The sequence below is a fragment of the Neomonachus schauinslandi genome, chromosome 4 (genome assembly GCF_002201575.2).
Source record: "Neomonachus schauinslandi chromosome 4, ASM220157v2, whole genome shotgun sequence".
Taxonomy (NCBI): domain Eukaryota; kingdom Metazoa; phylum Chordata; class Mammalia; order Carnivora; family Phocidae; genus Neomonachus; species Neomonachus schauinslandi.
In genome coordinates this window covers 3898409-3910921 of record NC_058406.1, presented here as the reverse complement: position 1 = coordinate 3910921, position 12513 = coordinate 3898409, and the positions used below count along the sequence as shown (strand labels likewise).

The following is a 12513-nucleotide window of genomic DNA, read 5'->3' as shown; positions in this document are numbered from 1 at the left end:
GGCTAAGCCTTGAACTTGGGGATCCTCCTCTGTCCACAGTGCCCCCCGCTGAAAGGCAAAGTCCAGCGGATCCTACACTGGAGGTGGACAGAGCCCCCTGCCCCCTTCGTGGTGGGGCTGCCGGGGCCCGACGTGGAGCCTGGTGTCCCCCCACCCAAGCCCCTGGAGGGCATCCCGGAGAGAGAGTTCTTTGTCAAGTGGGCTGGGCTCTCCTACTGGCACTGCTCCTGGGTGAAGGAGCTTCAGGTGAGGCCCCCCGGAACGGGCAGGTGCGGCTGCGCCAAGGCTCTGGTCCTGAGAGGGGCTGCCTAGCGCTGGGTGTGGGGCACTGTCGGGCGGCGGGAGGGGGAGGCTGAAGGGGAGGCTGTCCTGCGTGCGACCCTGGCTGGGGGGCCGGCTCGGGGACATGGGGGAGCCGTGGCCCATCCGCCCCCATGACCTGTGCTGCTGTGCAAGCAGCTGGAGCTATACCACACGGTCATGTACCGCAACTACCAAAGAAAGAACGACATGGACGAGCCGCCGCCCTTTGACTATGGCTCTGGCGATGAGGATGGCAAGAGCGAGAAAAGGAAGAATAAGGACCCTCTCTATGCCAAGATGGAGGAGCGCTTCTACCGCTACGGCATCAAGCCCGAGTGGATGATGATCCACCGCATCCTGAACCACAGGTGGGTGCCCGGGGAGGTGGCCGCAGGTCGGGGACGCAGCAGCTCCTGCACTCTGTGGAATGGGCGCGGGGCTGCGTGTGCGTGTGGTGGGGGCGGGAAGAAGAGATGGTGGGCCCCCACTGTCGGCGATTTGACTGCCCGGCTGGAGGGGGTCGCCTGATGCACGCAGGCACATGCACGCGCGTGTGTTCTTACTCACGGTGGGAGTACAGCTCCGAAGTCATATGGGTAAAGGGGCAACTTCATGAACAGCCTGTGGCACTTGCACGGAGTGGGACCATCAGCGGGTCAGGATGCTCGTGCTCCCGGGCTTCTGCCAGAGCCGGGGCCCTGATACCTGAAGGAAGGTCCTGGGGACAAAGGTGGCATCAAGTGTGGGGCTGTATGCACAGTTGATCCTCCTTTAGAACAACAACTAACACTACTGAGCACTATCTACCCTGACAGGTAGACATTTCATTTCTACCTCTTTTACTGATGTGCAGACAGGCACAGCGAGGTTAAGTTACTTGCCCAAAGTCACACAGCCAAGAGGCGGTGGAGGTGGGATTTGAACCTAGTGGGTTAGGAGGGTAGGACTTGCTTTCTTAGCCACTATCCCAAACCCCCGTGCCCTGAGACAACTCTTGGTTGAGAAATCTGGAAACGCCCCAGGTGACAGTGATCAGAGGCTGCAGAAAGCTGGACAGAGACCAGGCAGGAAGCCTATGGACCCCCGGAGTGTGGCTTTGGTTTGGGGAGCAGTGGGAGCTCTGGCTGATTCTTGAGCTCAGGTGCTTGAGAACCAGCAGTGGCCGACAGGTGGGTGCAGGGGGAGGCTCGGAGCCTTCACTTGCCTCCCGGTCTTGACCTGATGGGCCCTGCCTGGGAGGGGCTTAGGGCCAGCCGACCACAGGTGTCCTGAGTGGCGGGAGCTGGGTAGTGCAGAGGTTAAGAACCTGAGCCAGGCCCAGATTCTAACCCTGGCTCCCTGTTTTCTGGGCTCTGTGCCTCTGTGTTTCTCATGTGAATTGGGATCACGAGAGAACCCCGCAGGGCTGTGGCGAGGGCCGAGGGAGCATGCCAGCCCTGCTAGAACAGCCCTCAGTAAGCGGCGGGCAGGCGGGGCTGGAAAAGCTGCCTGCCCTCTGTCTATCACCAGCCCTCACTGAGAGCAACTCCTTTTTTTTTTTTTGAGAGAGAGAGAGAGAGTGTGCTCGCACGAGAGAGCATGAGTCAGGGGAGGGGCAGAGGGAGAGGGAGAAGCAGACTCCCCGCTGAGCGTGGAGCCTAACACACACGGGGCACATGGGACACACGGGGCTCGATGCGGGGCTCGATCCCAGGACCCTGAGATCATGACTTGAGCTGAAGTCAGACGTTTAACCGACTGAGCCGCCCAGGCTCCCCCGAGAACAACTCATGAAAAGAGGGTTAGATCCTATGCAAACCTGAGTGCCCCCTCCACTGAACTGACCCAAGTTTTTTTTTACCTTTATTAAGCTGCATTTTAAAAACATATATGGCAATCTTCCTTCCTACCTCCAAGGCAGGGCAGGTGAATTTTCCGCACATTTATTACCCCAAGTCTGAGTAATGACTATTTATTAAAAAAAAAAAATCAGGGCGCCTGGGTGGCTCAGTTGGTTGAGCGACTGCCTTCGGCTCGGGTCGTGATCCTGGAGTCCCTGGATCGAGTCCCGCATCAGGCTCCCTGCTCGGTGGGGGGTCTGCTTCTCCCTCTGACCCTCCCCACTCTCATGTGCTCTCTCTCATTCTCTCTCTCTCAAATAAATAAATAAAAATCTTTAAAAAAAAAAAATAAAATAAAAAATAAATCAGTTTCCATGGCGATGGGGGTTGGTCTTTCTCTTAAAGGTCCCCAGGCTAGCTGCAGCCCCAGCCCTTTTGGGGAGCCATGGCTCCCCTCACCGCACCGTGCTCCCCAAGCTTGGTTACCCACTCAGCTCAGGGTGGGTGGGAGGCTTCGAGGACCATCCCAGCAGCCAGAATCAAGCTGAAGAGTAAGGTGCTTCTCTGGAGTACCCCTTCTGGGCTGCTAGCTTGCTCATCAAGTCCCCGTGTCCCCAGGGGTCTCCAGAAGAGGTCACCCCCCCTCACGTGTGGGAATCTGTCCTAATTTACTTGGCAGAGATGGGACCAGGATGGGCATGCCTCTGGTCCTTTGAATTTTTTAAGTGAAAATAGAAAGGCCTAGCTAGGGTCAGGGGAGAGGACTGTCCAACTCAGAAATGCAGAATTCCGGTGTCCAGACCCCCTGCCTGGATGGGACGCCTCACTGTGATGGGGGATGGGAATGTCGCTGGCTCTTAGCTCCTCTGTGAGCATGGCCTCTCACCTGTCCCTCTCGGGCTCTGCCACCCCCCTGGGCCCTCATCCCTCGCACTAGCTCCCCAGGGTTTTGCATCCTGTGAGGTGTCCTTTTGGACTCCCCCTGCAGCCCCCCCGCACCCCACAGCCCCTCTCCCAGCGGCCTGCCCCTCCCCCACCACCTGTGTGCTGTGTTGCAGCTTCGACAAGAAGGGGGATGTGCACTACCTGATCAAGTGGAAAGACCTGCCCTATGACCAGTGCACCTGGGAGATCGACGACATCGATATCCCCTACTATGACAACCTGAAGCAGGCCTACTGGGGCCACAGGTGCGTGGGCCGCAGCGCTGTCCCCAGGCTGCCGCGTCCTGCTGGCCCGAGCTTGGCTCATCCGCCTCCCCTGCTCTTTCCCAGGGAGCTGATGCTGGGTGAGGATGCTAGGCTGCCCAAGAGGCTGGTCAAGAAGGGCAAGAAGCTGAAGGATGATAAACAGGAGAAGCCACCAGACACACCCATTGTGGATGTGAGCAGGGAGCGGGGGATGGGGTGGGGTTGCTGGGTCCTGCCACCTCAGGCTTGGCCGTGGAGGATGGAGTATCCTGCGGGAGCGGAGTGCCAGGGCCCGTCTGGTTCCGCCCACTTCAGCCCTGGCAGCTGATGGGACAAGGTGACGAAGACCCAGGCCCTCCCCGCCGGGGAGAGCTCAACCCCGGGGTCTGGGTCCGCCAGCCTGATGCAGAGGGGCAGCTCCCGGGGGACAGAGGCCTTGGCCTCCTGTGAGTTTGAACTGTGGGTTACCTGTGCACAAACTGGGGAGCACATAGTCTCTGCTCAGCATACAAAATATATCCCCCAGCTGGTCCCACCCCCAGCTGTGAGCCCATCAGGGTGTGGAAGGTTGACCTTTATCCATTTAGCAAACTTCTCTGGGGTGTCTGCCAGCTGTTGGAACAAGGACTCTGGCCCCATGTCAAGAAGTGTCCATCTCCCCCGGGCCCATAGAACATGGGGGTTCAGCCTGGAGCTGGGGATTGCCAGGGAAGGGCAAATGGGCCTGGAACATCTGGAGGACTTCATGGGGGAGGCAGTCTTGAGCTGCAGGCTATAAAGGACACAGAGGGTGATGTTTAGGATCAAGGGGAGGAAGCACCTCAGGCATGCACCAAACATGTTGACCAAGTGTCCACCATGTCCCAGGTATCACGTGGGGCACAGAGGCGGCAGCGGGGAACAGGACGAGTGTGATGACCACAACCTGGGCTCAAAGTCAGAGAATCCAACAATCAGGAAACGACCCCACTGGAAACGTACAGGGCTGCCCCCGGAGGACATGGGAACACCTAAGCCAGACTGGGAGTCAGGGAGGGCTTGCTGAAGGAAGAGGTGCTCCAGCCAAGACCTGAAGGATGAATAAGTTGGCAGGGATGAGAGGAGTGAGAATAGTACTGAGGGCGGAAGGAACAGTGTGTGCCAAGCCCTGGGGCTGGGCTGCGGTGCCCAGGGTTCAGGGTGTGTCTGGACCTCTGCCCCCTCTGCAGCCCACGGTCAAGTTTGACAAGCAGCCTTGGTACATTGACTCCACGGGAGGCACACTGCACCCATACCAGCTGGAGGGCCTCAACTGGCTGCGCTTCTCCTGGGCCCAGGGCACAGACACCATCCTGGCTGATGAGATGGGGCTGGGCAAGACTGTGCAGACCATCGTCTTCCTCTACTCCCTGTACAAGGAGGTGCGTGGGCCAGGGCCGGGGTCCCGGGGGGGGGTGGCCAGCACTGGCCGAGGGCAGGCAGCCCCACCGCTTCTGTCTGCCTGTCTCCAGGGGCACTCCAAGGGGCCCTACCTGGTCAGCGCGCCCCTGTCCACCATCATCAACTGGGAGCGTGAGTTTGAGATGTGGGCACCTGACTTCTATGTGGTCACCTACACGGGGGACAAGGAGAGCCGCTCCGTGATCCGGGAGAATGAGTTTTCTTTTGAGGACAACGCCATTCGGAGTGGGAAGAAGGTGTTCCGCATGAAGGTGAGTGCCCCTCATCCTCGGGGGTACCCCAGAAAGGCTCCCGGTCCTGATCCAGATGATCTCATCGCAACTGATTATCCCTGCAAAGACCATCGCTCCTAAAAGGGTCACATCCCGAGGGGCTGGGTGGACACGGATTTGGGGGGGGGGTGCACAATTTAACCTAGTACATCAGCTGTGTGACCTCTCTGTGCCTCAAATTCTTCTCAGCAAACTGAGCTAACAGACCCAGCCCCCAGAGGTGTGGAGGGTTGACTGAGCTAGGCAGGGTCTCTCAGTCTTGACTGTGTCCACGGGTCACCGTGGGTCTTGTTGAAGAGCAGGTTCTGATCCTGCAGCTCTGGGGTGGGGCCTGAGACTCTGCATTTGTGACAAAGTCCCAGGAGATGTGGATGCCTCTGGTCCCCAGTCTGCACTTTGAGGAACACTCAGGATCATGGTGGCACATGGTAGGCCCTTAACTCATCTTAGCACTTACGTTAGCTGTGGCACTGGGGGGCTGGCAGTCGCCTCCCAGGAGCCCGGGGGGTTCTTACACCAGACTGCTCTAGCATCTTGGAACAGCTGTGGCCCCAGGGCATGCCGGGTAACTATTTGTTGGATGAGGGGATGACTCAGTGACCCCAGAGGGGTCAGATGATGGGCCTGCGGGACAGTTAGTCACAGAAAACCTCTCCTGAGCTCACGCTGGGGCCCTGTGACGTGCTGGACACTCTGCAGACTCATCTCTTTTATTTTTACACTTGATCTTAGCCAAAAGGCCGAGAAGCGATAAAAGCTGTGGTAAAATAGGGGTGCCTGGGTGGCTCAGTCAGTTAAGCGTCCAACTCTTGGTTTCAGCTCAGGTCTGATCTCAGGGTTGTGAGATCAAGCCCCACGTTGGGCTCTGCGCTCAGTGTGGTGTCTGCTTGGGTTTCTCTCCCTCTTCCTCTGCCCCTCCCCACTGCGCGCGCACGCTCTCTCTCTCTCTCAAATAAATCTTAAGAAACCAATAAAAATAGAAAAATTGTGGTAAAATACACAAACATAAAAATCTACTGCCGTAACCATTTTGAGGTGTGCAGTTCAGGGGCATTGAGTACGTTCACCTTTTCCGGGCAACCATCACCATCCTCCGCCTCCAGAACCTTGTCATCTTGCAAAACCAAAACTCGGTCCCCAGCAAGCAGGAACTCCCGTCCCCCTGCCCAGCTCCTGGCACCCACCCAGCTCTCTCCCTCTGTGATTTCGATACTCTCAGTACCTCGTTCAAGTGGAATGGTACAGCATATCCTTTTTTGTGACCGGTTCCCTCGCTGAGCATAACGTCATCAAGCTCATCCCTGTGGTAACACGGGGTCCGAATGTCCTTTCTTCTTAAGGCCAAATAACGTCCCACTGTGTGAAAAGACCGCATTTTGAAATCTGTATGCATTCATCTATCCACAGACGCTTGGGTTGTTTCCACGTTTTGGCTCTTGTGGAAATGCAATAAATGTGGATGTGCCAACATTTGTTCAAATCCCTGCTTCTGCTTCTTTGGGGCCTTTTGGGTCATACCCTGAATGGCAGTGTTGGGTCTTGGGAGGACTCCGTGTGTCATTTTGTGAGGAACAGCCTGTGCTGTTTGGATTCTCGTGGCATTCCTCACGTAGACAGGATTGCGCCCTTTTTACCAGAAGGGAGACTGAGGCTCGGGAGGTTATTTAACTTGACTGAGGTCTAGCTCCAAAGGACAGGGCTGGGTGCAAACCCAGAGATGCCCCTCTGCCCCTCTCTGGTCCCTTCCCACAGGGACGCCGGTCGCGGGGAGAGCCAGGCTTGGTTTGGCCAGGACGGGCTCCCTCCTTTGTGGGGCCCAGTGAAGGACAAAGATATGGGGTCCCTGGTTCAAGTGCAGGAAACAGCTTTTCCCATTATTCCGTGCTCCTCCTCTCTCCATGATGGTGGTTTTTGTTGGCTATTTAATGTCATGTCCCTCAGCTTGGGGCTGCTCTTGGGGTGAATGCCCCTTATGCCCGGGCCTGTTCCCCACGAGGTTGTGAGGTGTCGGTGTTTGCTGGGCAGGGCAGCCGGGGCTTCACCATCCCCAACCATATAATGACTACGAATTTCAAGTTGGCAACTGCAGAGCGTTTAAACCCGAGGGCGAGGACCACTTCTCTGTTCGAATCCTCACTCTGCCATCCATTGGCCACAGGGACCCGGGGGATCTCACCCAGCCTGAGACCCCGCGCGCTGTAAATGGGGACAGGGATGGCGTAGCGGGAGTGGCCTGTGAGGATGAGCGGGGCGTGAAGAGCTCAGCGCGGGCTTGCTCCCCACGGCTGTCTGTCCATGGTCGTGTGGGTCTCTGGGCCTCAGCTGACCCCTCTGCCCTTCCTCTCAGTCCCAGGGCCTCCCTGGGCTCTTTGGGGGAGGTCCTGTCCACCCCTCCTCCACGCCTCCTTGTCTCTGGAGACCCTACCTGCTCCCCTCCCAGACGCTCTTCTCCCCCTCCAGAAAGAAGTGCAGATCAAATTTCATGTCCTGCTCACCTCCTACGAGCTCATCACCATCGACCAGGCCATTCTGGGCTCCATCGAGTGGGCCTGCCTAGTGGTGGACGAGGCCCACCGGCTCAAGAACAACCAGTCCAAGGTAGGTGGTGCTGGGTGCCGGCTGCTGGCCCCTGGAGCCGCCCTGCTCCCCCTGACGGGCCTCCTCTCCCCCAAAGTTCTTTAGGGTCTTGAACAGCTACAAGATCGATTATAAGCTGCTGCTGACGGGGACCCCCCTTCAGAACAACCTAGAGGAGCTGTTCCATCTCCTCAACTTCCTGACTCCAGAGAGGTTCAAGTGAGTCAGTGGGCCCGGCTGGGGTGGGGGCAGGCGGGCAGCCAGGGGAGAAGTGTCAGGGTCCGAGGCTGGTGCTGGGGCTCCTCGCTGGAACTTGGTTTCCTCATCAGTAAAATGGGAGCGTTAGCAAGCCCACCTCAAGTGACCTGCGCAGGAGGGGCCGTGGTGCTGCATGTACAGAGTGCTCGGGGGACAGCAGCTGCCCCGAATATGGCGACTGTTCCTCGGCTCTGCCCCAGGAGAACCCCGGGGGTCCTCTGGGACTCCTGTCCTCGCCCCCATACCCTGGCTTGTTCCTTCCTCTCCACGGAAACCCCAGTGACCGCACGGGTGACCGTGATGGGGGTAGAAGACGGGGGTGCTGGCAGATATGGGGGCAAACACAGAGCCCCGGCCAGTGGGAGTCCTGGGGTCTCCTTCCCTAGCCTCCTTGTCTTCACCTACCCCATTTTCCAGCTCAGAATGGGGGTTTCAGGGTGGACAGTGCTGACTTTGGAATCAGGTGATATAGACTGGAGGGCAGGCTGGACCATACAACCTTGGGCCCCCATCAGCCTCAGTTTCCTTTTCTGTAGTATGGGTAAAGAGTCCTAGAGACCTCGTGCCCAGGACAGCTTTGAGGAGAGGAAGGTATCCTATTTGGCTGAGAGAGCTGTGCTGAGAGGTTGGGGGTGGGGCATGGGCTCAGATGGACACCTAGGGCAGGGCTAAGGCTCCCAGGCCCACCAGCCAATCGCCTGCCCTGTGACCCTCTGGTCCCCCCCACCCCAGTCCTGGCTCCCTCTGCAGATGGCTTTGGCTTGCTTCCCTCCCCTGCTCCTGGCTCTCATCCCAGTTCTTTCTTGCAGCAATCTGGAGGGCTTCCTGGAGGAGTTTGCCGATATCTCCAAGGAAGACCAGATCAAGAAGCTACACGACCTGCTGGGGCCACACATGCTGAGGCGGCTCAAGGCTGATGTATTCAAGAACATGCCGGCCAAGACCGAGCTGATCGTTCGTGTGGAGCTGAGCCAGATGCAGAAGTGAGTGGGCGCTCTGCCTGTTGGGGCCCTGCCACAGAGCAGCGTGCCTCATGTCCCCTGGGCTTGTCTTCTCCCAGAAGGTCTGACCTAGCCTTCCTGCACTGCTTCCCAGGGTGGTGGGAAGGCTCTCTGGCCCCACCGACGCCTTGACTCACCTTTTGCACACACTTCCTTCTTCGACCTGTTCAGCTGGCCAGGCTTGGGGCTGCCCGAGTCCTTGCAATGTCCCCAGGAACTTGCTGGGTGACTCCAGGCCTGTGGCTTCACCTCGCAGGTCTCCCCTGGTCTGTCTGTGAATGGTGCAGGACTGGCAGCCCCTGGCCTCCCTGCAGAGTGTGCTCTCAGAGGCTGCGGCAGCCCTGGTGTCCTTTCCTCCTTGCCCTGCTGCAGGAAGTACTACAAGTTCATCCTCACGCGGAACTTCGAGGCACTCAACTCCAAGGGGGGTGGGAACCAGGTGTCGCTGCTCAACATCATGATGGATCTGAAGAAGTGTTGCAACCACCCCTACCTCTTCCCCGTGGCCGCCGTGGTAAGTCCCCGTGGCCGCCCCGTGGCCACTGTAAGTAAGTACCCGTGACCATCACGGTCAGGGCGTGAGGCTGCTGTCGTAGGTTCCCTTTGCCCACCGTGGTGAGTGTGCGTGGCTGCCACGGTGGCCCTGGCTGTGGTGGCAGGTGCTCAGCCCTCAGCCCTCCCTGAGGATGAGGACTTAGAGGTGATGTGGGTCCCCATTATGCCAGGTTTCTGAAAACCTACCTCCATCCGCTGCTCAGGCAGGCCCTCTCCTTCCCTTGGAAGGAGACCATAAAGTAGTGGGGGGCAGTGGGGCACCCCAAGGTCCCCTCCAGCCTCCGCAGCAGGGGACCCCAGGCTGATCTGGTTGCACTCAGTCACTAAGGGAGTCAGGAAGGCCTGAGTGGGGCCCCAGGTGATTGTGATGTGCGGTCCTGAGTGAGAGACGACCCCAGGTCGGACACCAGCTCTGGCCCTGTGGTCTCAGGAAAGCCAGCAATCCTTCTCTGAGCCTCAGCTTTTTCCTCATTAAAATGGGACAGTAGCATCCGCCTGAGAGGGTAAGGACCAGATGCGGAGGTGCACGTGAAGTGTGCCCTCGCAGAGAGCCTGGTGTTGCTGTTCTTGTCACCACCCACACTACTATTCTGGTTCTCACCGAAACCCTCCGCAGGGGATATGTCCTCCCCCCGGACAGCAGAGTGAGGCGCAGGGGGCCGTGCTCTGGGTGATCTGCACTTGAGGCCACCCCAGATGGCTCTCGCCACTCTGGCACGGCAGGTGCCCTTGGACTGACGTCCTGCCCAGCTGGGGTTCAGGGGCTGTCCTGGCCAGGATGCGCCCTCCAGTGACCCCAGAGACCAGGCATAATTCCTTCTGGGAAGGCCGGCTTAGCTTAAGACTCTGTCATCCGCTTGTTCGCTGATGTCCCCGGTGCCTTGGTGGAGTGCCAGCAGGGGGAGATGGAGGGCGGGCTGACCAGTCTGGCTCTGCCTGGGAACGCTGTGTTGGGGAGGGGCCCGTGAGATGCGAGGCCCGTCCACCTCTGCTGAGCCTGGCCTGAGCCGGGCTCGGGCTTTGTGCTCAGCCCGTTACTGGGCCTCTGACCATCCCTGTGGGCCTCTTTGGTGCAAAGCCAGAGGGGAGAGGGGAAGCCCCCCAGTTCCCCAACTTCTGCTGTGTCTGCAGGAGGCCCCTGTCTTGCCCAATGGCTCCTATGATGGCAGCTCCCTGGTCAAGTCTTCAGGCAAGCTCATGCTTCTGCAGAAGATGCTCAAGAAGCTGAGGGACGAAGGGCACCGTGTGCTCATCTTCTCCCAGGTGAGCTGGCCCTGGGTGGCTGGCCGACCTCTGCCTCCCCCAGCCTCCACCCCGCACCCTGCAGAGGGCACCCCTGCCAGCTGGGAGCACAGCCCTCAGTGCCCCTGCAGCCTGACTTCCCACAGAGGGGCCCCGGGGCTGGCTTGGGAGGAGCCCACATGGGGGCAGCGCCAGGAGGCCCTCTCCAGCACTTGCAGCATTGCCTCTTGGGTGGTCAGAGGCATGCTGTGCAGCCTTGGGGGTCAGCTGGTCTATGTCCTCGTTCCTTCCTCCCTCTGGTTGCATCTATCCTCCGTCAGGCTCTGTGCTAGGCATGGGGCCAGTCCCTGTCCTTGAGACACTCATAGTCCAGTGTGGGAGATGGAGGTAAAGACACAGTTATTTAGTTCTGGGGGCATCTCTGTGATGGAAGTCACAGCAGTGTTCCTGTGGAGGCCTGGTGGTAAAAATGCTTCCGTGTGGTGGGACTGAGCCAGGCCCCTTGCTCAGAGCCACAAAGTAGGATGTGTCTCCTCTGTGTACTAAAGTGGGAACAGCTGCTCCTGCCTGCAGCCCCCAATCCCATCATAGGCCCATGAGAGGCCGAGGGATTTGGGGAAAGCTGAACGAGCCTGGGACTGGATCCACAATCCCCCCAACCCCTTGCCGACATAAGACAGGATTCTGGGCTGAGGCCTCAAGGGACCAAGTAGAAGGAACTGCACAACTAGAAATGTGCACAGAGGGAAAGTTCCAGAGACAGAGCCCTCCCATCCAAAACGAGCCGACAAACCCCATCTCCAAAACTCATGACGAAAAGACATCCCACAAAACAGTAGGTAGAGGGCACCTGGGTGGCTCAGTTGGTTAAGCGACTGCCTTCGGCTCAGGTCATGATCCTGGAGTCCCGGGATCGAGTCCCACATCGGGCTCCCTGATCAGCAGGGAGTCTGCTTCTCTCTCTGACCCTCCCCCCTCTCATGCTCTCTATATCATTCTCTCTCTCAAATAAATAAATAAAATCTTTAAAAAAAAAATTAAAAAAAAAAAACCCAGTAGGTAGAATCTGAATGAAAAGAAAAATAGAACAGCCTGAAAAAGACTTCAGACAAACATGTTTAGGATCCTCAAAATTAATGGAGTAACACCCATCAATCAAGAAGAAATCAGTTAAGTACAAGCAGGAGGAAATGAAACGAGAACTGGATAGGAAAATCTGCCTGAAACTGAAATAAAACATTTCAAAAGATTGGATAAACTCTCAACCCCGGTGAAGACAATGCTGATGAATGGACCTGGCCCTGAGGGATCTCCCCAGAATGCAGCAGAGAGAGATGGAGCTTAGAAATGATAAATTGTCTGGAGGACCCCTTGGGAGGCTCCAGTAATCCTCTGACACAAGCCGTAGAAGTAGAGAAAACGGTGATGAAGCTGGACTCTGTGAGTTTGCAGACCTGGGGAAAGACACGAGGTCTCAGATCTCAAGTGCACTCTAGAGTACCAAGCGAGATAGATAAATCCAAGCAAACGGGTCCCCAGACACATCACAGGGAAATCAGCACTTCAGACTCAGTACCTATGAGGAATGATGATCAGACTGTCCTCAGAGGTCTCATCAGCAACAATAGGGGGCAGGGGACAAGTGCAAAATCTCCAGTACCCTGTGGGACTAGATCGTTTTATATCCAGCTGAACTATCTCTCAAGAATGAAGGGAGGTACACAGGGGTATGGGAGCCCCGAAGGGACTGCCTTCCTCTTTTTTTTTTTTTTTTTAAGATTTTATTTATTTATTTGACAGAGAGAGACACAGTGAGAGAGGGAACACAAGCAGGGGGAGTGGGAGAGGGAGAAGC

General features: G+C 57.5%; 1 protein-coding gene across 1 annotated transcript in view; it reads left to right on the top strand.

The window, feature by feature from the left end:
* CHD5 (chromodomain helicase DNA binding protein 5) overlaps positions 1 to 12513 on the top strand; it is a 56441-nt gene that overhangs the window by 24128 nt on the left and 19800 nt on the right. Inside the window, exons 10-20 of the mRNA XM_044913810.1 lie at positions 40 to 246; positions 460 to 671; positions 3182 to 3313; positions 3398 to 3506; positions 4522 to 4713; positions 4804 to 5004; positions 7486 to 7623; positions 7700 to 7821; positions 8670 to 8843; positions 9234 to 9375; positions 10548 to 10679. Coding sequence (XP_044769745.1) covers positions 40 to 246; positions 460 to 671; positions 3182 to 3313; positions 3398 to 3506; positions 4522 to 4713; positions 4804 to 5004; positions 7486 to 7623; positions 7700 to 7821; positions 8670 to 8843; positions 9234 to 9375; positions 10548 to 10679 — 1761 coding nt within the window. The remainder of the gene's footprint in view (positions 1 to 39; positions 247 to 459; positions 672 to 3181; positions 3314 to 3397; positions 3507 to 4521; positions 4714 to 4803; positions 5005 to 7485; positions 7624 to 7699; positions 7822 to 8669; positions 8844 to 9233; positions 9376 to 10547; positions 10680 to 12513) is intronic.